Here is a 26,899-nt window from a genome sequence, read left to right on the forward strand (position 1 = left end):
CTGGTTTTACTCCTTAGTTACTATTAAGGATTTTCAGTCTGCAGCAGTAAAAACAGTGTGGGACTACCTGTTCATAATATTGTCAAGGTGTGATGTGGATCGTTACCTTTTAGCAGACTTATGAGGAAGTTTTTATACTTGTGCAAATTAATAGTGCAGTATTAGAGGGTTGCCCGCTATTTGTGGTTCCCTAATGATGTCACAGCATCATTAGGATGCTTACCTTAGACTGTCCCTTCAGATGAAGTTAAAATTTGCCTCTATAATTGTGGTCAGTTCATTTGCCTGCTTTGTGCATAGCTTTATATTTTGCATTCCAGCTTCAAAAGACTGTTTAGTGCATTATTAGTAGTCTTTAAACATATATGAGACATTAGAAACTGACTTGACTGTTTGAATGTTCATAACCTGGACAGTGCTAATGTCATTATATCTTTTAGCATTTCTTTCCAAATTTTTTTTCTATATGAGGGTTAGTTTTTTTTTTTCCTCACCTGAGCACTGTCTTAGCAACGTTCAGGTACTGTATTATGTGTTTTTTATTTATATTGTAAAATGGAGTAAATGAAAACCTGCTGGTGAGTTTCTGTAATCTTTGTATAGTAAATATTTTATATTTTTGAATTCCAGAATGGTGCGACTGAAGAGGCCACAGAGAGCCCAGATGGAATTTCAAAGATGGTAGAGATGAAGGCATTCAGTGATGTGACAAGAAGCCTCATTCCAAGGTAAGTGCAACTGTGGAGGTCTCTTGGGTTTTGGTTGGGGTTGAAGGGTGGCATTTTGTGATCCACATCTGTAACTTAGGATCCTGAGTCCGTACATGTTAACAGTTGCTACATAAAGCTGGAACAAACCCAGTACCAGTCTATTTCTACTGCTGTTATTCATTTTATACGGTGTATGACATTCAAGTGCTATGATAGCTGCTGAATTGTGGATATAAGACTAATAACGCATTTTTAATGTCTCTAGTTCAGGGCAATTTTATGTTGGAGATGTTCATTCATAATCACTTCTTCAGTAGCCATAGTTGTATTTGTTATATCCTGTCAAGGATATAACAGCTAGCCAATCTTTCAAAGCCCTGAGCTCCTTCCACATGTCCCCAGGCTGCTGATTTCACAAGACTTTAAGTGAAGAAAACCAAACAGCTTGGGTGCCCAAAGCTTCACTACTTATTTGCCACCCTAAGAGAGCACTCCTATTCTGGTTTTCAGAGGATCAATGTTCTGCTTATAGTCATCCATTGCTGTGCATAACAAGTTTCATCTGGAGAAACCTTTCCCCAGTGTTATTTGTCCAGTAAAATATACTGATTTCTCTGAGAAACTGTACATTTTATTCAGTTTAGTGTGTTTTACATGACTGGCTTGTCTGGCAGACTGTTTACCTCCACCTTTTAATTTTGCTGCATACCTGTCTCACTGTTGTACCTTCCTCCAGTCACAAGGGAAAAAAAACTTGCAAATAGCCCTGGACCAAGACAGTGGGCTCAGTCTGTGTCCCAGTTGCTGGTGAGTGACTCTGCTGTGGCAATTACTGATTCCTCAGACCATTCACTTTTTTTCTTCAGATCTCTGTGATGAAGCCTCTTCAGCTACCATGGACCGGGGGAGAGCTATTGTCCATCTCAGAGGAGGGAGCAAAGGAGTAAATCCCTGCATAGCCGGGCTTAGAGACCTGGTTCCCAGTGGTGAAATGTCCTCTACAAGTCTGTCCCCTTCTAGAGAGATTCCTAGAAAACAAACAGAAAATTTTACATTCATCTTCCACAGACACTATTTCTGTACTAAGGAAGAGCTTGTTGGATTACCTCAGTTTATTGCAGGCTTTCAAACCTGTAAAGAGTGACTGGAATTTTTGTGGGAAAAAAGTAGATGTTATGTAGTCCAATTTCACCTACATTCTTACCCGTGGGTTCGGAGCCGAATGTCTGCTCCGACTCTACCAAAACTTTTCTAGCTCGAAGTCTTTCTATTGGCTGGGCTAAGATGGCATCCCGTGCTGCACTGCTGTATACCCCCAGAACTCATTTGCCGCTCGTGTAGCTCAGACATGGTCTCGCTCTTGGCTGTGGCTAAGTACCCTTTTTCTTCATTATTAAAGAATTGGTTGAAAACAAAAAGCTATTTTAATAGCTATTCTGTGTTCTGGTCTTGTATTGTGAAAAAGTTTTGTGTTTGATCGTTTTTTCCGTGGTATCCCAGTAGCTGTTTCCAACGGGCTAGGCCCGTTTTAGTTAGAGGACCTAGTATGTCCCTTGTTTCCTTGTGTTATATTTATTTCAGGTCTAAAACCGTTTAAATTAGAGGTTTTAGTCTTTCCCTCCTGTGTTGTGCCAAAGGATCGTTTTAGTTAGAGATCTTGAGGTTTTGTTTGTGGTGGTGTTTTCCTGCCTTGTGACTGTTTTACCGTTGTCAGTTATTGTTGTCTTTGGTGCTTTGTGGTAGCTAACTATATCCAAAGATTCTAAGGAGCATAAGTCCTCGGGCTTCAAGAAATGCTGTAGGTGCAGCTATAAAATGTCCATTACCGATGGACATTCTGTGTGTATTGTCTGGGAGCAATCCATCCCCAGGAGTCATGCAGTTTCTGTCATGCGTTTAGTCAGAGAGTTCTTCAGGAAAGGAAGAATAAGTTGATTTTGAAGGGACTTCTGAAACCCTCCTTCGAGGGGAGGGTCTGGAAACTGCTTCCAGCTCCAAGACAAAATCTTTGAAATCTAAAAAGAGTTCTCCGGAACCATCAGTCTCCTCGGAGCCACTGGAGAAAATAGCAAAGTCTGCTTCGACATCCTCCGCTCCATTGTCCTCGAGGCCGTAGGAAGTGTCTGTGGTTATGGAACCGGCATCTGCTCCAATCATTTTGGAACCTATTCGGAGCCGATCGCCTAGCATTAGGCCAGCATCACCTCCTCGCAGGTCCCCTTCGGAGAGGAGGTCTCGATCTCCCTCTCTATTCTCTAAATACTCCAGGACCTTATCAGATGTGGATGTCGATAGAGTGGTGCAGAGACTCCTTCAGTCACCAGTTTTGGCTAAATTGTTCTCTGCTCCGACCCAGTCGGCTCTGGAGCCCATCCTTCAACCTGCTTCGAGACTTCCGAGCGTATCTAAGCTTTGTGAGCCGGAGTGCTCTGCTCCGTGTGATGTCCCTAGGTCTGTTCCGACAGCCCCTCCTGGCTTATCGGTGCCAACGTCAGGTCCAACCCCATCGTCTCCATCCACGGGTTTCAAGACTCTGGATTCTTCGGTCGGACCCGAGGGAGAGGCTTTGGGTCGGACCCGAGGGAGAGGCTTCGGGGCACTCATCGGTTCCTAGTCTCCCTCTCTGTGCTTCGGCTCGGGGAAGTCTGACTCCTGTCATGGATTTGGAGGCTGGTCACTCCTTGGACTCAGGGAGACCGGCCTTAGAGGCCATGCGGAGTGCACTGGCCGGGTCGTCGGCAGCATCACGCGGGTCGGTCATTCTGTCCCCTACTACATCGGTGCAGGTCCCTGATCGCCATCTATCTCTAGACAACGGAGCCCCAAGGCCTCAGGGTACCCCCATGAGTAGTCCCCACATTTCTGAGGGCCCCTCAGAGTCCTTGCCTGAGGAGCCACCCAGAACGAAGACGTGCAAGCGGAAGAACATAGATTCCCAGGATGTCTCTCACATCAGACACCTACCTCGAGGAATTGGAGGGGGTCCCCCAAGTCATCCTGTGAGGATGTTTCTTTCTCTGACATCTTAGAGATTTTGAAACAAAGAGGTGACTGGCCATCCAAAGCCCCCTCCGAGGAGGAGTCCGTCTTCCTGAAGGCCTTTGGTGCTCAGCCCTCCGCCTCCTGGTTATCTCCACCCTTAGAGCTTCTGGATTTGGTCTGTCGAAGGGTGTGAGAGACCCCCATGACTCTGTGGAACCAGTCCCCCAGGAGACCCAATAAATTTTTGTCTGCTCCTCCTGGTAAGGAATTTCTGTCCAAGGGAGTCCCTGTGGATGCCATGGTGGTGGCAGCGGCCACTCAGAAGGAATTAGCCGAGACTTCTTCCACCATCCATCCACCTAACATAGTCTAAGACCATGGACCGGTACGGGAAGCGTACCCTTTCTTCAGTGACCTTTACCTTATGGTCACTGAATTATTTATCTCACTTTACACGGCTCCAGAGATATCTCCTCAAGGAGCTTGGAGATACTTTCATGGGTAACGTTTCTGAGGCGGTGACCCAGACTGTTAACGCTCAGATGTCTACCCTCAATTCCATCGTTAACTCCTCCATGAGGCTGATCTCATATGCAGCCGATGGAGCGAGTAGGGCAGCAAGTTCAGCAGTTGCTCTTAGGAGACTGGCCTGGATGCGCCTTTGTCATTTCGTGAAGGCCTTCAAGTTTTCATTCACAGACGCCCTTTCGATGGTTCCTCTTTGTTCGTAACCAAAGTGAAAGACACCCTCACCAGGTGTGAGCAGGAGGGAAAAACTGTGTCTGCTGTAGGAGTCCATTTTTCCCTTCTCTCTAGGCCTTATCCCAAGGTCCAGAGGGGTGGCAAAATGTGGTTCAAGAAATCAGAGGTTTTTTCCTGGTGCTTAAGGTGATCCCCCGTCCAGAGGTAGAGGAGAGGGGGTGGTTATTCATGGAGATGCCACCCTAGAGGCAGAGGAGGCCCCTGCAACTTAGGAGACCGCGATTCCTTTCGTGGTTCTCCCTACTGCCGCTCCTGATGGGAGGCCCAACTGTACGTTTCCGGAGCCAGTCTGGGGTCGAATTTCGTTATACTCGGAGGCCTGGCAAGACATCACCCAGGACCAATGGGTTCTACGAATAATTTCCGGAGGATATGTCATCCCCTTCTCATCAGATCCCCCTCCAGTCTAGAAAATCCTGGATGTTCCACCCAGTCAAAGGGATTACGCAGCTTCAGAAGTTTCAAAGCTGCTAGAAAAAGGAGCCATCCAACATGTCCCCTTAGACCAGATCAGATTAAGGACTTAATCAAGATTCTTTTTGGTGCCGAAAAGAACAGGGGACCTGAGGACCTATATTAGATCTCAGCCAATTGAACACCCACGTGCAAAAGTCCAAGTTCCGAATGGTCATATTGCAGTCTATCCTCCCATTGTTGGGAAAAGAAGTGGGGATGTGCTCCGTCGACCTCAAGGATGCTTACTACCACATCAAGATGGACAGGGCATCCAGAAGTCACCTACGCTTCCAGCTGGGAGCCAGTCATTTTCAGTTTTGAGCTCTGCCCTTTGGTCTCACCAGAGCACCAAGGGTGTTTACCAAATGCATGGCAGTGGTGACTGCTCACTTGAGACGTCAGGGATTCCAAGTGTTTCCATATCTGGACGACTGCCTCCTTACTGCCACCACCAGGCACCTACTAATTCAGACCAGGGACACTCCTATAAACCTGTGTCAACAGCTGGGCATCACATTGAACTGGGAAAATCTGCCTTGTTGCCCTCACAGCGTGTCATTTTTATAGGCGTAGAACTAGACGCCATCCTCATGTGGGCATGTCTACCACAGGAAAGAATCAGAGTCCTACAACAACAAGTTCATGCCTTACTCCTCCTGAGAAGAGCAAAGGCAAGATGGGTCCTCCAACTATTGGGGACTATGGCTGCGACAATTATGTTAGTCCCTGTGGCAAGGTTACATATGAGACTCCTTCAGTGGCTACTTTTTGCCCAGTGGTCTCTCCAACGTCTTTCACTTTCTTATCCTATTCTACTCACGGACAGGTGCAAACAGGATCTCAGTTGGTGGCTTTGCACCGACGACCTAAATGCAGGAAAGCCCTTCGTTCCTGCGCCCCTGATTGCCATGGTGACCACGGATGCCTCCCAGATGGGGGGGGGGCATTATCTAGGCAGGTCAGTCCAAGGCATGTGGCAAGAGCACGAGATGCATCTGCATATCAATGTCCTGGAGATGACAGCTGTGCTGCTAGCGTTGCAAGCACTTCAGAGCTTTCTTCCTCTCGGGACTATTGCAATCCACTCGGACAATATTTCACTGGTGTGGCATCTGAACAAGCAGGGAGGAACCAAGTCCTATCCCCTTTGCAGAGCGGCCATGCGAGTGTGGCAGTGGGCAGTGTCTTCCTAACGATTTCTGGTGGCAACGCACATTCCGGGGAAGTCCAGTGTGATCGCAGACAAGCTAAGCAGAGCTATATTCTGATGCCTTACAAGTGGTCCCTGAACTATCAAGTTGCAGAACAGATCTTCCGCAGGTGGGGTCAGCCTTGCACCTCTTTGCCAGCCCCCTCAATGCCAAATGCAGCAGCTACTTCATGTTGATCCCCCTCAGGGGGAGTCACCCAGGGATGCTCTAGTCCACGATTGGCCCTCAGGTCTACTATATGCCTTCCCTCCGGTTCCCATGCTGTCAAAGGTTATTCAGAAAGTGCAAGCCTTGGGAAGCAGAATGATTCTGATTGCTCCACACTGGCCTCATCAAATTTGGTTCCCCTTTCCTCCATCCCTATCTCATGGACTCTCCTTGGATTCTGGACCCACAACCAGACTTACTGACTCACATCAGGGCAGCTCCATCCCTCTCTTCGGACCCTCCAGTTGACAGCCTGGCTACTCCACTTCCGTCATTAGTTAGGCTTCATCATTTCTCACCGGAGGTGGTTCATATTTTATCCTCCTCTCATAAGCCCTCCACCAGGAAGATTTACTACAGTAAATGGACAAGGTTTTCAATCTGGGCTCATACCCAAAAGATTGACCCTTACACGGCTCCATTTTCATCGGTATTGGAGTTCATGTCTATGCTCTTTAACCAGGGTTCAGCGGCCGCAACCATTAAAGTCCGATTGGCGGCGATTTCTACCTTTCATGTCGCAAAAGAGCCTAGTCTGATGGCTCATAGACTCTCTAAGGCTTCTCTGAAGGGCACTCTGTTACTTTGTCTTCCAGTATCGGAACCTGTCATGCCTTTGGATTTAAACTTTGTTCTACAGGCTCTTACTTCATCCCCCTTTGAGCCTGCAGCCACTTGTGATTTAAAATTCTTAACTTTGAAGACTGTCTTTCTAGTAGCCATCACGTCAGCCAGACGCATTTCAGAGCTTCAAGCCTTATCAATCAAACCCCCTTATTTGATTTTTCGTAAGGACAGGGTTTTTCTCAGCCCCAACCCTTCCTTTCTTCCCAAAGTGGTGTCAATCAGTAACCTTAATCAATCTATTGAGTTGCCAGTATTTTTTCCCCAGTTCTCAAACAAGGCAGAATTTAAATTTCATCAATTGAATGTACACAGACAATTACGTTTTTATCTGCACAGAACCAAAGACCTCAGAAAATCTGATCAGTTGTTTGTTTCCTTTTCGGAAAACAGAATTGGGTCTCCTGTCTCCAAAGTCACGCTGTCCAGGTGAATCTCCAGTTGCATTTCTTTCATTTACTCCTCAGGGGGTAAAGATTTACCTTTCCCGGTAAAGGCTCACTCTACACAGTCTGTATCTACATCTACAGCCTATCAGGCCGGATTGTCTATGGATGATATTTGTGCTGCGGCTACTTGGGCATCTCCTCACACCTTCGTTACTCATTACAAGTTGGATGTGGTATCTAGGGGCAGGTCTTCCTTTGGTTCCACAGTGCTCAGGAGTATTTTCCACTGAGCCTCCCAGGATTTAGGTGCTAGGGACGCTGTCCCACGGGTAAGAATGTAGGCAAGATTGGACTACATAACATCAAGACGTTATGTACTCACCATAACGTTCGATGTATGTAGTCCATCTTGCCTCACATTCTTTCTTACCCCCCTTCTTCCCCCTTCCTGGAGGATTTGGAGGTTAGATCTGGTTTCAGAGCTCCCTTCATTCTTGGTTTGTTCTTCCTTTCCTTGGGTGCTATGCATGGAGAATGAGTGCTGGTGTGTGCAGCAAGCTAGATCTGGGGGTACAGAGCAGTGCAGCATGGGATGCCATCTTAGCCCAGCCAATAGAAAGACTTCGAGCTAGAAAAGTTTTGGCCGAGTCGGAGCCGACATTCGGCTCTGAACCCATGGGTAAGAATGTGAGGCGAGATGGACTACATACATCGAACGTTATGGTGAGTACATAACTTGTTTCCTCAGTTTGAGGCTTCCCTGTCTAATAATGAGGAAAAAGATTGGGAAAGGGCATCATCTAAAATTTTCTACCAAAGTACCTTATTCTGACTCTGAGGAAAGTGTTGCCTCGGAATCTCCTTTGGGAGAATTTTTATTTTCTGAAACTATTTCTAGGATGAATAATATGTTTCATTGGGAACAGTTTGATATTCCACCTTCTTTCAAGAAGTATTATGAAGTTAAATGCCCACACTCAAGCTTTAGGAGGATGTTTTTGATATTGTCTGTAATTTGCTTGATAGTCAGTCTGTGCAGCCCTTATGAAGGACGACTTTATAAAATCCCCCTTCCTCTGATAAGCAATAGAAACGATAGATTTAGGAAGTAGATTTATTCTTCTGCCAGTTTATCCTTTAGAATTCTAAATCATCATGCTCACCAGTTTATCCTTTGGTTTCTTTTGACAATATGAGGAACATTACAGTTAGTTTTTTCAATTCAGAAGGCAAATCCTATTTGAATTATTTAATTTCTTCAGTTTTTCATGTAACTAAACATGCTGTAAAGTGTTCTTATGACTGTATTGAATGTGTCCAGGGAAGCATTTTTACTTCAAGCCATTTTTCTTGACTGCATGCACATATTTTCTGAAGATGGTAAATCTGAAAATTTCCTTTGAATAAAGAGGATCCAGTGTTGTCTTTTCCACCCATCTTAATCTGTCATTTACCTGGATCTGATAGTATCTAACACCAGCTATACCAAGACTTTCAACTCCAAAGCTCTGCCTTCTCTCCCATAATGCCCTGTTACCACTGTAAGTGCCAGACGTGTCCCGCAATTCCGGCTAGGTGTTTTGACTATTTTTGTGTATTTCTTAGAGCTTTGCAATATTTTTCACTTCTTCTTCCTATCCTATTAGCTTTTTGTAGCTTTTGTAGTAGTGTTTAGCATAGATTGTTAGTGATGGCCCTTTCGTCTATTTTAAGAAATTTTTAGATAGTATGGTCCATTTCTGCCTTCTCACCCATTGACTTTTTTGTATGATGGCTGGTATTTTTAGGTTTCCTTGTTAATGATGTTAACCAGTGTTTGTCTGGTTTTAGGATTCATAATTGTTGGTGTGTATTTCACCGCGTTATGTTTGTAATCTTGCTAAGAAAGTTATGGGCAAGTCCTTTGGATTCAAGAAGTGACAAGATTTAAGCAAATTGAACATCCATTTCAAACAGACCAAATTCCAGATGGTCACAGGTGCAGTCCATGATACTTGTCAGGAAGGACGATTGAATGTGCTTGGTAGATCTTGTGGTGTACTACTTTCCCCATCAAGGTAGGAGGAGATTCTTGCGCTTCAAGCTGGGAGCCAGACATTTCACTTTTGTGCTCTACCTTTTGGTCTCTCAGGTGTTCACCTGATGCATGGCAGTGGTAGCAGCCATAGTTGGGCTTGCACAGTTTTCCGGACTTTCTGTACTTGGCCATCTCACCCCTCACAAGTGACTTCAAAAGCATTGTTGATCCAGGCGAGGAACTTCTTGCTCCATTCATGTCTGTCTTTGGGGATCATCGTCCGCTTTGGGGAATCTGATCTAGAATGTGTTCAAACTATAGAGTTCATATGATTTCACCAATCAAATTGCCAGACTTCCTGCACCTCATTTAATTTTGATCTGAATATAAACATATCGGATTTGGGTCCTTCAAAGCCCCTCCCCACGCTTGTCTTCTGCTACGTCTCTTGGGTCTTATGACTGCTGCCATTTCCTTAATGCCATTGGCCAGATTTTTCATGAGGGTGCTACAGTGGACTTTCTGTCCAGTGGTCCCTGGCAACACAACCAGTGGATTTCCCCAATCTCCCGACAGATATTTGTGGAGGTCAGATTGGTTGCTAATGTCTGAACATGTGCTAAAAGGTTAACCCTTTGTTCTTCCCCAGCCCAAGGGCACGGTTACCATGGCTGCTTCCCTCTTGGTGTGGGGCATTTTGAAAGGAAGATGGCCCAAGGTATTTGGTCCCTGTCAATGCCCATCTTCACATCAATAGCTTGAAGATTAGTGGTCCTCCTCACATTGCAGGTCTTTCAGGATTCTCTCCCCAAGGGTGTGATAGCTGTCTATAGAGACAGTATGTCTGGGGACTGGTATATAATCAAAAATATTGAGGAACCTGATCCTATCCCTCTGTGTTGAGACTCCATGAGGATTTGGTAATGGGCAAAGATGAGCATACTGGCATAGTCCCAGCAGGAACATTTTGATGCGTTATAAATGGTCTCAATCCTTCTGTAGCAGCCCAGATCTTCAGCCACTGGACCAGCCTTGTGATCATTTTGCCACTCCTTTAACCGCAAAATGCTGTAGCAGTTTTGCCCTGATCCTCTACAAGGACAGTCACATTCTGCATGTCTGGCCTCCTGAGCTCCTGTACACCTTTTTCTCTCCACCTCTGGTCACCAAGTTCCTATAGAAAGCTGTCCATTAGAGTAACGGCGATTCGTATTCCTCCCTTTTGGCCACAAAAGTATAGTTCTTTCTTTCTGTGGCCTCATCTAAAATACACACCATGGACTTGATTCTAATGTGATCTCAGCCATCGCGTCAGCTTCACACGAACTTAAAATGATGGTTTCTCCAGTTCAACACTGTGGCCATTTTTAGTTCACATCCTTTCATATTCTCAGAAGCTGTCCACTAAAGTGTTCTATAGCAAATGGAAATGGTTTGCCTTATGGGCTGCTTCTACATATATAGATCCCTTTTTCACCTCCTGTAGATGTTGTCCTGAATTTCTTACCTGGCTATTTTTTTAAAGTACTTTTTAACTGAAATCTCTGATTTAGGGACCGGATCCATTCCTGGGACATTTCTGCAGTTCTACAACTCGCACCACAGAGAAAGTTAAATATGGGCAACAGTAATTCAGTGTGTGTGTGGTGTTTTCCCATTTCTCTGAGATTGTTTAACACAGAGTTAGAATAATTACGTAAGGGGTTATGGGGATGCAGGAGGGCTTGCCCCCTGCAAAACATTACTGGTGCATTTTCTCTCTGTCTTAAACATTTTAGATAAAATTAGCTGTCAATAAAAGTGCTGGTCTGTCAAATTAGCATTAGATATATGTCGATAAATCTGGCGTCTATAAAAAGTAAAAAATTTAACCACATCCATAAACACACGCACACACCAGCTCTTAGAAATCTGCACAGACCAGCCTAAGGGCTTGTTTGGGACCCTGTCTTCATAATTTTTCATCATTAGGAGCCTATTTTTTCCTTTCTATGCTTATGTGCATAAGGGACAAACTCTATCTGAGGATAGTAGACTAACAAGGCAGTTTGGGAGAGGAGGTGGGGCTTTGGAGCTGGAAGTCTTGATATAACTGGTGTCTGATCCGAGGAGCTCTCACATTATAGGTTCATAGGTTTATACTAGGCTATCTGCCCTAAGGCATTTATAAGCCTAGCCCAGAGTTTTGTGGCTTACGCCACCCCTTAAGTTAAAAAAATACTGTGCCCATTAGTTTGTTGTGCCACTGTCCAGCAGTGACACAGAGATGATTCCCAGGGTAAACCTACGATCTCCCATCCACCGGTCAAGATTTCTCTTGAACAGAGCCAGCGAGGTGCTCTGCCTCACATGGACCGGGATTTTATTCCACAGCATAGGAAGTCTCTGGGTGACAAATCTATCCCTCCAGCATGTCCTATTTATATCCGTGTTAAGGTTTAAGTCGCTTGCTCTAGTGGATCTGGTAGATTTGGATTTTTTGAGGTGGAGCATGTCCATTAATTCCGGGTTGGACATGGCCTTGTATGTCAGGCACAGGTCACCTCTGAGCAGACGGTATGCGACTGAATAGAGCTGGAGATGTTCTTCGTTTTCCATTGCTGCAGTCCTTACTATTGGGTAGTCCTTACTATTGGGTATAGTCCGCATCCAGTCGGCCCGAATACCAGAGTATAAGGCTGACGTCGGTCAGGGCGCATTAGACTGACATCAGTACGTCAGGGTACTAATGCGCATGACCGGCGTCATATCCTCAGTCTTTTTTGCCGCGTGGTCCGATGCAGAAGCAGTTTTGCGAGTGCAGGTTGGCGTTCTGAAATATTTCCGAAACCGGAGTTTCAGACCGAATCAGAGTTGGCTAAGTACCCCGTTGGGGAACATTTTGGTTTTTTCTTGCCTCAGTGTTTAACCGGATGTCAGAAAAAGTGAATAACTGTATTTCTTGTGGGAAACAAATACCTCATAGGGATTACCATACATTGTGTATACCTTGTTTAGGGCCTGAGCACGACGTTGTTGGTTGCCGCTCTTGTGCTAGGTTTAACAAACGCACTATTAAGAGGAGGTTAGACTGTGCCAGATTAGTGTTTGGGAAGCGTTGCAATTATAAAATGCCGCCGGATGCTCCGGCGCCGCTTCGGCCCAAGAAGCGCAAGGACAAAACAGCGAAGCCTAGGGTTGATGAACCGGCAGTCCCGGACGTCGGTTCTTTAGGAGGCTCAGTGGAGCCTGAGGTTTTGCAAGGAGTTACTATGGAGTCTCAGGCAGAAACTTTACTGTTACAGGATGTACCCTCTCAGGAGGCAGGCCAGGCTGAGGGGGCTTCTCAGGTAACTATTCTTCCCTCTCTTCCCAAAGTAGTTAGAGCCTCTCCTTCTGTTGCCAAAACTTCTTTTAGAGGTAGGCCAAGTTCAGCTTCAGTAGGGGCTTCTCCTAGCATTTCGGGTTCTGTACCTAAGAAACATATGCTTAAAATGGCAGAAGATTTGATTACTATGATTAGAGGTTCTATGGGCCCTCCTGATAAGAGGCCTAGGGTGGAACCAGAGTTTGACAGTTTTGAACAGGGTTCAGGGGCTTCTGAGTCTTCTGCGGAAGATTTGCAGGAGTATCCTCATTATTCTGATTCTGATGTGGATGATGCCACTCCTTGCTTCTCCTCCTGAGGATTTTTCATTTTCAGAGACTCTGCATTCCATGAGGGAGCACTTTAAATGGGAAGGCCAGGATTACTCTGATTCCAGGAAGAGGCTTAGGGAATTCTTGTTTTACCCCAGCATAGGCCCTTAGCTATACCTCCTGTGTTAAATGTGGTGGAAGATGTTTTGCAGAGGCTTCCTGAACCCTGATTCTTTGCCTCCTGCTCCTGTTAAACCTGATAGGTACTATAGGGTGCCGAAGCTCATAAGTATTTGTTTAAGAGTCCTAGGGCGGACCCAGAAACTGTTTCTCAGGGGCCTAAAGGTGTTAAGGCCTCTGTGGTTAAAAATCCTGTTCCCACTGACAAAGAGGCAAGGGCGTTGGATAGGTGGGGTAAGAAAGTGTATACTTCTTCCACTCTAGCCATGAGAGCGTTGAATTGTCAGTTTCACATGCTGAAATATCAAAATTATCTCCTTTCACAATTGAAATCTAAGGTGGATGCTTTGGCGGAAGGTATTGATTGTAAAGAATTGCTGGATTTAGTTTATGTGTCTGAACAAGTGGGCAAGCATTCTTTGCAATGTGGTTTTGATACTGTGCAGGCCTCCTCGAGGGTGGCTGCCACTAGTTCTGTTCTTCGCAGGCATGCCTGGTTGAGGGATCAAAATTTGGCTGAGCATGTTACGACAAGGATTTTGGATGCTCCTTTACAGTCTGATGTGTTGTTTGGTTCACCTGTGGAAGCAGTTTTAAAGAAAATGGAGGACAAAGCTAAGTCTATGCAAACTGTTAAAGATTTTTTGCAGGTACAGCCACCGAAGTTTAGTAGAAATTGGCCTGCTAAGGGGTGGACATATCCTGCTTCTGATTCCCAGTCTAGGGGTAGGTCTAGACGTGGTAGGGGCAGGGCTCAAGGTTCTTTTAGGCCTAGAACAGGGAGTTCACCTGCTCAGACTTCTGGTGAGGGCAGGGGTCAGTCCTTTCGTAAACAGACCCAATGACCTGCCTTTTCAGCTGCCAGTAGATTCTCGTCTGGCGGCTCCTTTGGGAGGACGACTGTCTCTTTTCAAAGAAAATTGGGATTTAATTACTCAACTCCAAATGGGGGCCATTCAGCCAGTCCCTGTATCAGAAAGGGGCCTAGGATTTTATTCTCGCATGTTCCTAGTACCAAAGAAGGGGAACACGTGGAGACCGATTTTGGATTTATCTCTCCTCAACACTTATCTGGACATTCCCAAGTTCAAGATGTTGACGTTACAACAGCTTTTACCCCTGCTGGGCAAAGATCACTGGATGGTAACTTTAGATCTCAAGGAAGCTTACCTTCATGTGCCTATCAGGCTAAGTTGCAGGAAGTATCTGCGGTTTCGAGCTGGAGATTCTCATTATCAGTTCTCTGCATTGCCCTTTGGCTTATCTACTGCCCAGAGTATTCACAAAGGTTCTGGCTCAGTGATAGCTTACTTCAGGCTACAAGGAATTCAAATCTATCCTTATTTAGACGACTGCCTGATTCTGGCTCAAGAAAAGGAAGACCTTCTACAGCATCTGGAATATGTTATAGCAGTGCTAAGATGCCTAGGGTATTCTGTGAACGAAATAAAGTCCAGTCTAGTACCCTCTCAAGACATGTGCTTTCTGGGTGTGAGACTGAATACAGCAGCCCAGATGGCCTTTTAACCCCGGACAAACAAAAGAGTCTCTCACTTTACTTCCATCAACTATCTCATCAGTCCGTGCTGACTGCAAAGACAGTCCTTCAAGCATTAGGGTTCATGGCATCTTGTATTCTGGTGCTTCCCAATGCCAAACTGCATATGAGGAAGTTACAATGGTATCTCAAAATGTATGGACACAGCACTGCCAGGATTTAGACACTGTCATTCAAATAATACCTTGCCTTCAAAGAATTTTTGTGGTGGGCTCAGGAATGTCACCTAAACAAGGGACTCTCTGTGACCCGGCCAGAGGCGAGTCAGATTTTAACGACAGATGCCTCGGATTTTGCTTGGGGAGCTCATCTAAATGGAAAGTGGATACAAGACAAGTGGCCTGCCAGACTACAGCATCTACATATCAACATGAAGGAGATGTTAGCAGTCCAGTTCGCATTACTGGCTTTCAAGGAGTTACTTCTTCCAGGGCAGGTGTTGATTCTAACAGACAACACAACTGTCATGTGGTACATCAACAAACAAGGGGGAACACATTCTTATCCTCTATGCAGGCAAGCAATGATTTTATGGAAGACTGCGCTATGCTTGCACCTAACTCTTCAGGCAAGGTTTCTGCCAGGAGCACAGAACTCCTTAGCAGATGTGTTAAGCAGACAAATCATGGATCCCCACGAGTGGAAACTGGATCTTCATGTATTTCAGAAATTGACAGTGTCATGGGGAACTCCAGACATAGATCTGTTCGCTTCTCCACTAAACCACCAGCTGCCACAGTTTTGCACAAAGGGGTTTCATCACACAGCTTGGAAAGTGGATGCTCTGTCTTTCAGTTGGACAAACCTTCATGTGTATGCCTTTCCACCTCTGCCTCTTCTTCCAAAGGTACTGTTAAAGGTCAGACAGGACAGGCCAAGGATGATTTTGATAGCTCCAGATTGGCCTCGCAACACTGGTACCCACTACTACGGAGTCTGGTAAGAAGCCTCCATGGCCTTTACCTTTGATTCCACATCTGTTATCCCAGAAGGACGGTCATCTGCTCAATGTCAAGCTTCACTCTCTTCATCTGACAGCCTGGCATATTCTGTGTTGAAACACAGCAGGTCTCAACTTCCTCAACAAGTTTTAAATGTGATTATGGAAGCTAGAAGACCTAGTACAAGGAAAGTGTACATGAAAAATGGAAGAGATTTTTATTTTGGAGTAAAGCAAAGAATTTGGAGATTTCTGAGCCTAATTTGAGTGTGGCTCTTCAATATCTTACTGAGTTACTGGACAAGGGTCTGTCCTTCTCTTCCATTAAGATTCATGCTGCAGCAATCTCAGCTCACTATGATTGTGACCCACCATTGTTTTCGCATCCTTTGTTCAAGCAGTTTCTTAGAGGGCAAAGAATATAAGACCCCCACGTAAAGCTCCTACTCCTGCTTGGGATCTCAATTTTGTGTTGGAAAAACTTACTCTACAACCTTTTGAGCCTGCGGCTACTGCTGAATTGAAATATTTGTCATGGAAGACTGCTTTTTTGTTGGCTATTACTTCTGCGAGAAGGGTGTCTGAGTTGCAGGCCCTTATGGCAGTCGAGCCCTTTTGATTTTCCATAAGGATAGGGTATCATTACGCACTAATCCTTCCTTTATGCCTAAGGTGGTTTCTAGTGTGGCTTTAAACCAAACTATTCATTTGCCTACTTTTATGCAGACCCCAAAATAAAGGGGAAAAGATTTTGCATACTTTAGATGTACACAGGCAATTGCGTTATTACTTAAGCAGGACTAAGGATTTTAGGCAGTCTCAGCAGTTGTTTGTTTCTTTGCTTTGAGTTCGAGGGCAAGCCTGTGTCAAAACAAACTATTTCTAGGTGGATTGGCTTTGCATTGCATTTTGTTATTCCCATCATGGCAAGGAGATTCCAGCTGGGATTAGGCCTCATTCCACTAGGGCTACTGCCACTTCAACAGCATTTCTACGGTGGGTGGCAACTAAGGATATTTTGGAAGCAGCTACTTGGAGTTCAGTGCATACTTTCTCTAAGCATTATCACCTTCCTATCTACTCTAAGTCTAGGGCTGGTTTTGCCACAGCTGTTTTGCAAGGCATGTTGTCAGCTCCTGCTTCTTTATGATTTGCCAGCCTCCCATACCTCTGCTTTGGGATTCTACCCAATAGTAAGGACTGCAGCAATGGAAAACGAAGAACATAGTACAGTTTTGTACCTACCATAAATGTAGATGTTCGAGGATTCCATTGCTGCAGTCCAATTTACCCTCCCTCCTTCCCCTCTGTGTTTAGGGGTGGTTGTGTAGGTGAGTTTACATGCTTATATTTTTGTATATATTGTTCATGTTTTGGTGCAGGTATTTTGGGCCTTGTCTTTTTAGGGTCTTCTGACATCTGGGGCAAGAAAAGACTGAGGATATGACGCCGGTCATGCGCATTAGTACCCTGACGTACTGACGTCAGTCTAATGCGCCCTGACCGACGTCAGCCTTATACTCTGGTATTCGGGCCGACTGGATGCGGACTATACCCAATAGTAAGGACTACCCAATAGTAAGGACTGCAGCAATGGAATCCTCGAACATCTACATTTATGGTAGGTACAAAACTGTACTTTTCTTCAGTCTGGCAGCATATGACAGATTTTGGAGTCTCTGAGATGAAAAGTTGATTGTGTTACGGTAAGTGCATAAATTTCATTTTTGTTTGAAATACCTGAAGCAGAAGGACCAATCAGTTTGATAAGAGGAAGACTGATCCATGGTGTCACTCAGATGTTTCAGCCCTCATAGGTAGGTACTAGGCTATCGGCCCTGGGGCCTATATAAGCCTAGCCAAAAAGGTTCCCTGGTTTCGCCACCCAAGAAAAGTATTTTCGTGTGCCCCTGTCAAGCAGTGCCACAGAAGTGATCCCCAGGGTGAATTTTCTATTTCCCATCCAATCATCAAGATTTTTCTTAGAGGGCCAATGAGGAGCTTTGCTTGACATGAATGGGTAGTTTGTTCCAGGGTTTGGGAAGTCTCTGGGACAGGAATGTGTCCCTCCAGCATATTCTGTTTATTGTGGTGCCAAGGTTTAGTCCCTGGAGTGTGTGGTTTGCCTTCTCCAAGTTTGCTAAAAGCTTTCCTGCAAACTCCGGATTTGGAAGTTTTTTTCTGATTTAGGCTCCGAATCTCAAGCTTATCCCTCTTCCCATAATGGATCACACCTTCTCTAACTCCCCAGATCTTGTTTGCCATGCTTTGCATATAGACATGCTTCTGGAGTCTCTCGGTACTAGTAGTGGTTAAGATAAGTAGTCTTCTAAAAATTATTCAAAGAATCTCTTTTTTAGATATAGAATTATATGTATTAGTGTTTTCTATTTTTCCTCCCCTTCCTTTAGATCTCGAGAAGCATTAGGGATCTTTAGTTCTCTTTTTGTGCCATTGGCATTTCTTTCCCAGAAAAAATAGATAAAAATCTGATATTGTTAATCCTCATTCATTCCTTACGCATGAGTATCGGTTCCGACCTCGGAACCGAGCCAGCCATTTTCCAAGCTCGTGTCAGCTTCTAACTCTCGAGCTAATCTCTTACCCACAATCCCCCTCTCCCTGTTACCTCAGATTTCGTTTGCCGCTTTGCCAGTCTGTCGTGTCAAGCTACTTCTCTTGAGCTAAGTAGTTATTTGTTGTTTAATAGTTTTACAGATACTTTTCTGTCAGAAAAGTTCATATTTTATTGTCTCTTACCCTATCGCACATAGCTTACATAATTTCTTCAGGTTTTTCTGCGCCTTTTTTACCACTTTTACGGCGAGGTATTCTCTCTTTACCATCATTGGTAATCCTTTTCCTTTTTCTCTTATACCTTCGGGTACTCTCTTGCACCATTGCTGGTACCTTTTCTTTTAATTAATTTGCTCTCATGGCAGATAAGAAAGGTAGTCCAGGGTTTAAGCAGTGGTCTGATTGTGGACACAAACTGTCTACTTCTGATGCACACTCTGTGTGTTTGTTTGGGAGCTTACCATTTGTCTGTTGACCCACCCTGTACTATTTGTGAGAACTTTTCTAATAGAACCTTGTTGGAAAGGAAAAACAAGCTGTTACTGAAGGGACTTCTTAAATCTCCCTCTTCAGAGGCTATTTCTGGGTCGGAGGCCTCAACCCCTCCTAGAGCCCATAAGAAAACCGTGGATGTTCCTACTAAGGCCAAATCTTTCCCTTTGTCCCCGGCTGGGGACTCCCGCCAACCAAAACCTAAAAAAGCTAAAGTTTCGGCTCTGGAGCTCACTAAGTCAGCCCCAGTGCTTTTGGTGCCTAGACCTTCGACAACGAGGCCTTCGGCTCCATTAGTGATTTCGGCTCCATCTTCTCCTGCAGCCTTCTATATATCTACACCAGGGGGCTCCTCAGTTCAGACTATTACCACTGTATCTGCACCGACCGTTCAGTCGGCGCAGACCTTAACCGCATCAGCTCAGAGATCTTCCTCGGAACCGACGCCTTTATTGTTGACTCCAATTTTGTCAGTTCCAGCTTCGGCACCAACAACCACTTCGGCACCCAATCCCTGTGTCGGTGCAGACCATGATCTCGGCACCGATGACCTCTTCGGTGCAGACAACAGTAGTCCAGTCTCTGTCGGCACAGCTGTCCTCGGTGCGGACAGATGAGATGGGCACCGAGTCTGCCTCTTCTTTGGACAGGCCTGATTCTCCCTCAGTCAGGTCCACTAGAAGCCTTTCCGAACATGATGTGTTGCTTCTTGTGGACCAGGTACTCTTGGCCAGAGGTATCCCACCCCTCAGGAACTATCTTTCCTTGGGAGGTGATCACCCATCTCCAAAGACCCCTTCTTATTCTCCTCCTTCATTGCCTTTGAAGTCCATGGATATAGCACAGTCTTCCCCTTCTGTGGTCCCCTTTATGGATCTCACTAAGGAACCGCAGTTGCCTTCGTGGCAGGAAAGTTTTGCTACGACTCAGGATGTCAGTTGTGCCATGCATAGTTTGCTGCTCCACAGCCATCCAGGGACTCTGGGTTAGCAGGCTGAGCCACTTAGGGGAGGGGTGACCCCTTTCCTAGACATGCACTCCTCTTCGGGTGGACCAGCCTTCCAACTGATGGAGAAGGCTTTCGCTGCTGCTGGCGATACCAGACTGTCTATCCCTCCACCCTTCTCTGGTACACTGGTTTCACAAGTCGCACATAGCGGACACCGGTTGCAAGGGCCGCAGGACATATTCCCTCAGGAATCCCCTTTTCCACTGTCCTCCCTAGCTTCTCCCGCTGAGGAGGTCCTCCGGAAAAGTTTGTGTAAGAGGAAGCACGTGGTCTCCACAGAGGAGTCCCTCACCGAAGACACAGATTTCGATGAGGGGGAAGGATCCCCTCGGTCACCCTCTGAGGTATCCTTTGGAGATATCCTCGAAATTCTGAAACAGAGAGGTGACTGGCAGTCCTCTAATCTGACCTCTGAGGAATCTGTGTTCCTGCAGGCCTTTCACACCCGACCCCCTACCTCCTGGGTTACTCCACCTGCCGATGAACTTGTCCGGCTCATCGTGCAGTGTGCTTGAAAGGCTCCTGATACCATCAAAGCTATTCTCCGGAGGCCAGATAAGATCTTATCCCCTCCTGCTTCAGATCCCCAATGGTCCAAAGGTCTTCCTGTGGATGATTTGGTGGTGGCGGCCGCAACAAAAAAGGATCTGGCAGAAGAAGAAAGCTAGACTATCCATCCGCCTAACAGAGTCCCGGGCCCTGGACAGGATAGGGAAGCGCACCTTTGCTTCAGCGACCTTTGCTATCAGGTCCTTGAATTATATGGCACATTTTACCAGGCTTCAAAGGGATCTGGTTTCTGAGCTCTCTGAAACCTTCGCTGGTGCCGTGTCTGATGAGGTCCGTGACAAGTAGCCTCTCAGCTGGCCACCATTGAATCTATATCTAACTTCTCTATGCGACTGATATCTCACGCATCAGAAGGAGCAGTGGGTTCAGCTGCAGTCTTGAGACTACATGCCTGGATGCGCTTGTGCAACTTCGCGGAACCCTTTGTCTTCCTTTCTTTAATGCCTCCATTGAGGCCTCCTCGTTGTTTGGGCCCAAAGTTAAAAGCACACTGGCCAGATGTGAACAGGATGGTAAGACCCTTTCTGCCATAGGTGTCTGTTGTTCTTCCCCTCAACGTGCTTTTTCCGAAACCAAAATAGTGGGAAGATATGGTTCAAGAAATTTCAGGGTCCTTTCCATAACACACAGGCAGAGTTCTCCCCCAGAGGCAGAGGGGAGGGCTCTCCTTTCGGGGCAGAGGGGGTCCGCGTAACCAGGGTTCCAGGGATTCTTTCCCTGGTCAATCCTCCCAGGGCTCCTGAAAAGCGGCCCAACTCCTTTCCTCTGGAGGTGGTTGGGGGATGTTTCTCCTTGTACCCTTCTGCCTGGCTAACCATCACCACCGATTCTTGGGTACAAAGGATTATAACCAGAGGTTATCATATCCCCTTCGATCTTTGTCCCGTCCCTTCAAAAAATCTTCCCGACATTCCACCCAGTCAAAGGGAAGAAGCAGCACTAGAGATAGAAAAGCTGCTAAGAAAGAGAGTCATCCAAATAGTCCCTCCAGACCAGATAGGATCTGGATTCTACTCGACATATTTTTGGTGCCACAGAAAACCGGGGACTGGAGACCGATTTTGGATCTCAGTGTATTGAACAAGTTTGTAAGAGTACAAAAATTCCGGATGGTCACAATACAGTCTATCCTCCCGCTTTTGGAAAAAGATGATTGGATGTGCTCTATAGATCTTCAAGATGCGTACTACCACATAAAGGTAGACAAGACATCAAGAAGATTTCTGCACTTCTGTGTGGGAGCCAGTCACTACCAGTTCAGAGTACTGCCCTTCGGACTCTCTACAGCCACCAGAGTGTTCACAAAGTGCATGGCAGTTGTCACAGCTCACTTGCGACTTCAAGGATTCCAGGTGTTTCCATACGTAGACGACTGGCTCATTTCCACCCCCACCAGACATCTACTGGAAAAAGCCCTGGCATACTCTTTCCTCGCTGCTCAAAGGCTAGGTATAACCATAAACTGGCAAAAATCCAATTTCACCCCATCTCAGTCGACAGAATTCATAGGGGTTATCTTGGACACAAAAAACTACAGAGCTGCTATTCCAGAGCACAGAATTCTAAGGATAAAGCAACAACTAATTCCAATCCTTTCAAGGGAAAAATCCACGGCTCACTCAGTTCTACAGCTGTTGGGTTCCATGACAGCCTCCATCACCATTGTTCTCCTGGCCAGGTTTCACATGAGGCTTCTACAATGGCTACTGCTCACCCAGTGGTATCCTTTTCAGCATCCTCTTTCAGCCATGATACGGGTAACCCACAGGTGCAAACAGGATTTAAATTGGTGGATGACACACAATCTCTCTCAATGGTCTCGCCCCTTCTCCCCCCAGCAACCCAAGGTCACAGTGACCACAGACTTTTCCCTGATGGTGTGTGGGGGGGGCTGTGTCAGGGACAAGACAGTCCAAGGCACTTGGTCCGAACTGGAGGCCCATCTGCATATAAATGTTCTAGAGCTGAGGGCGATGCTTCTGGCGTTTCAAGCATTCCATCCCCTGCTGCCATCTGGGGCAATTACGATTCAATCAGACAACATGGCGGTGGTCTGGTGCATCAACAAGCAAGGTGGAACCAAATCTTTACCCTCTTTGTCGAGAGGCCATGAGGATATGACAATGGGCGATGGCTACCAACCGTTTTCTTCTAGCAACGCACATTCCTGGGAGTTCCAACGTGATAGCAGACAGACTCAGCAGGTGCATTCTTCAACCTCACAAGTAGTCCCTGAATCCCTTGATAGTGGCGGAGATCTTCCACCGCTGGGGCTGTCCTTGCTGCGACCTCTTTGCATCCCCGACCAAATACAAATGCAGCAACAACTTCACCCCAATTCCCCCTCCGGGACAGTCACCCAGGGACGCTCTAGTCCACGATTGGCCCTCGGGTCTTTTTTACGCATTTTCACCCTTTCCTCTCATTCGCCAGTTTTTGAAGAAAGCCCGTCGGTTGAAGAGCAAGGTGATCCTCATAGCACCGTATTGGCCTCGACAGATTTGGTTCCCCTTCCTTTGGCCTCGCCTACTAGATCGACCATGGATTCTCCATCCAAACCCGGAGTTGATCTCACATCCACAGAACCTGATTCATCCCAACTTCAACAGCCTGAAACTCACGGCTTGGCTACTCCTTGCCAGGCAGAATGATCTTTCTTTACCAGTACGTGATATTCTCATTGTTTCTCATAAGTCTTCCACTAAAATTACTTACCAGAGCAAGTGGAAAAAATGTACCTGTTGGCTGAAAGATAAACAAGTAGACCCCTTTTCAGCGCCAGTGTCAATAATGCTAGACTATCTGGCCGACCTTTTTCAATCGGGTCTATCGGCCTCTACCATTAGAGTTCATTTGGCTGCAATTTCTAATTTTCATTAGGGTGTCCAAGATTCCTCTTATGTCCCATAAATTGTGAAAGACCTTCATAAAAGGTGTGAATCATCTGAAGCTACCTTTTAGAGAACCTGTTCAACCATGGGGATTTATCATTAGTTCTACAAGCTCTGACAGTGTCACCTTTCGAACCAGCCTCTTCTTGCGAACTCAAGTATTTGTCATGGAAAACCTTGTTTTTGGTCACCATTACTTCTGCCAGACGTACTTCCGTGGTGGTGCAGCAGTAGCGTTATTGCCTCACAGCAAGAGGTTCTCCCATTCGATTCTCGGCTGGAGTGCAGGTAGCGCCTTCTGTGTGGAGTCTGCATGTCCTCCCCGTGGCTGGGTGGGCGTTCGAAAGACCTGCTTAAATGGGCGTGCCTTCGTTGAAGGTTGAAGTTGAGCTGGCACCTCGGCGTTCATGAGAATCTACTGCAAATCATTAACGGACCGGAGTTCCGCTGTGGTGACCCCTCACCGGGAAAAGCCGAAAGGCAACAACTTCTGCCAGACGTATTTCTGAGCTTCAAGCTTTATGTATCAAGAGTCCATACTTGATTTTTCATAGAGATAGTGTCTCTGAGAACTAATCTGTCATTTCTGCCTAAAGTGATCTCTGAAATGTCCATTAATCAAGCCATTGAATTGCCAGTTTTCTTTCCCAATCATTCAAACAGAGGAGAGTATTGCTTACATACCCTAGATATCCACAGGCAAATCCGTTTTTACTTAAACAGGACTAAACCCTTTCGTAAATCTGACCAGTTATTTTTGGCCTTTTCTGGACCTAGATTAGGATCTGCTGTTGCTAAAGTCACATTAGCTAGATGGTTGAAGGACTGTGTGACCTTCATTTATACACAATGTAATATCTCGTTGCCTACTACCATGAAAGCTCATTCAACAAGGTCGGTGGCAACTTCTGCTGTCTTCCATGCCAGAGCTTCTTTACATGACATCTGTGCAGCTGCAACTTGGGATACGCCTCATACCTTCATCAATCATTACAAATTGGATTTGGCCTCCAGGGGAAGAGCATCTTTCAGTTCTATGGTGCTCAGGAATGTCCTTCCATGAGAGCCTTCCAGGAATAGCGGTAGCTGGGGACTCTGTCCCATGCATAAGAAATGAACGAGGATTAACAATATCAGATAAAGAAGTTGTCTTACCATAACGTTTCATCTGTATTGTTGATCCTCATTCAGTCATTATGACCTTCCCTCCTTCCCCCTCCTGTGGTTTCTAATGGACCATCCAGTTCTCTTAGGTTATTTGACCAGAGGTAGCTTCTACCTTCTTTGACTTGCAAACTCAGTCTGAGGTAACAGGGAGTGGGGGATTGTGGGTAAGAGTTTAGCTTGAGAGTTTGAAGCTGACGCGAGCTTGGAAAATGGCCAGCTCGGTTCCGAGGTCGGAACCGATACCCATGCGTAATGACTGAGCGAGGATCAACAATGCAGATGGAACGTTATGGTAAGACATAACTTCTTTTTCTAGTTTATAGAATTATCATCTCAGTTTGTTATTGTTTTCCTTGTGGTGTTTATCTTCCATTAGGTCACTGTTAGCTATGGCTAATAAAGCTACGGGATTCAAGCGATGCAGTTGTGGGCATAAGATCCCAAATTCATATTCTCACAACAAGTGTGTCTATTGCCTAGGACCAGGGCATTTAGACACCGATTGCTTGGTGCGTGAAGTCTTTAAAGGACAACTACGGCAAGCTGGACATTAATTACAGTCTACCACAGCGTTTTCCCCTCTATCTACTGATCCCTCCACTCAAAAATGACATTACTGCTGAAAGAAGCATTTAATTTCTCTGTTTTTGTGATTCCAACTGAACGGCTATCGGTACTGTGAGTCATCTTCCTTAAAAGTTCACTGTCACGCTTGCTAGATCCTACGAAAAGTCGCCCAACTGCAGGAATACAAACTTCAGTAGAATTCAGTAAAGCACGCCCTCCTCTTCTCATTTCACCCAAGAAATGCCCACTATCTAATTATGCTTGCCCTCTTTAGCATTTCTATTCAGTCTCGCCCGTAAACATGCCTTCTGATGTACTTAGAAAACATCCTCGCACTGAAGCAGGAACTTCTTCTACAGTTGTTGCTGCACTTGTTTTTTTCTTCTTGTTTTGCTTCGTGGAAAGAAACTCTGCTACATGGTTCTGTGTAGCATTCTAGTAACTAACATAGCCCTGTAGTAGTAATTATTTATAAATTTAATTTGATTTTAACTAACAGCAGGGTATACTTTTGCAGTAAGTGTTTCGTTGAGAATGAGGGTTCGGCAACAGCTGGAAATATGCAGTGACATTGAAAAGCAATGTAGGTTTGGCATGCTGATTTTACTGATGTTGGGTTTCTTCATCAGTTTATTTGACTTTTAGCTCAGAGTGCTTACATGCTCAAATAATGATACAAATCAGTCAGTAGTTATCATTATATACTGGCATTTACAAAAAATTGCCTATCGTAAATGACGCTTTGTAAATGTGGTATGCCGGTTTGTAAATGCCAGTATATAATGAAATAACTGAACTCATAATGTTTCTTATTCTGTGTACAGCAAATCAAATATGTCTTTGCAGCATGGTCATTTTTTGAGTTCTTACAGATGGACTTTGTAGCCTGGTTCCAATAGCAATGTGTTCTTTACTTTTTAATATTATTATATTGTAATGCACACTGGTCATTTTTTTTACTAGTAGTATATATTAATGCAGTTATAATTGTGTAGTCTTGTTTTACATGTATTCACTATATTTCAGTGTTGTTGGGCTGCAGGGCAGTATGTTTTTTTTTTCTTGTGCATGCCAGCACATGCTTTTTTGGTTTTGTTTTGTTTTTATTCTTTGTTGACAAGGTACACCCACTAGGCAAGTGGTCTCTTTTTAGGGGAGATCGGAGGAGGTATTTATACTGCTAGGGGATATTTGGTCAGGGCACTGGAGACTTCAGTACTTTTATTGGTAGTTGCCATGGGATGTTTTACATCCACCTGAGCCAATTCAAGCAGATGGGACCTTAGTTTAACGACTCATGCAAAGAGTGACATGCTTAGGAGTGCAGGAATATAATGATGACTCTTTTAATAGTAAAATTATATAACAAGGATTAGTTAACTCTCCAGTCCGTACATAAACTAACCCAGTGGAGAATGAGCCCCTAGTGGCTATGTATGTGATTCTTTGTGTACCCATACGCACCAGGCATCTAACGTGTTCTTGAAAGTAGGCAAAATTGTAAAAGACCAAACAGTTAATTATAGACTATTCATAGTTTATCCAACGGCAGATTAAGTGCTCAATTGTTTAACTTGTTTCTTGTTATATCTACTGTTAATAAAATCATTTTATTCATAATATTCCTGTCATAAATTAATGCAATTATGTTGAATTTTGCACCTGTAACACTGTTCTTAAATATTTTAAATGCAATATCAAGGTTTCCTTTCAGCAATCTATAATTCACGAAGTACAAATTTAATGCTTTGTCAACTGATGATCATATTCTGGGCTTGATCCATGATTTATACATTGATATCAAGACCTCTGTTGACTGCACTTTTGGCTTACACTTTTGCACTGACATAGGATCAGAGGAAGTTACTAGGCTAATGGCCCTAGGGCCCTTGCAAGCCTAGCCAAGTCCTTAACTTATTTCCATGATCAGCACCTATTGCCCCTGTCTGAGGGACACAGGTGGAACCCCGAG

General features: G+C 45.2%; 1 protein-coding gene across 1 annotated transcript in view; it reads left to right on the plus strand.

Annotated features, from left to right (window-relative positions):
- NCAPH (non-SMC condensin I complex subunit H) overlaps nucleotides 1–26,899 on the plus strand; it is a gene marked incomplete in the record, with an annotated part of 906,630 nt that overhangs the window by 535,992 nt on the left and 343,739 nt on the right. The window contains 1 exon segment of the mRNA XM_044084212.1: nucleotides 631–728. Coding sequence (XP_043940147.1) covers nucleotides 631–728 — 98 coding nt within the window.

This window comes from Protopterus annectens, chromosome 9.part0, assembly GCF_019279795.1.
Source record: "Protopterus annectens isolate FY-2018-M chromosome 9.part0, PAN1.0, whole genome shotgun sequence".
Classification (NCBI taxonomy): Eukaryota; Metazoa; Chordata; order Ceratodontiformes; family Protopteridae; genus Protopterus; species Protopterus annectens.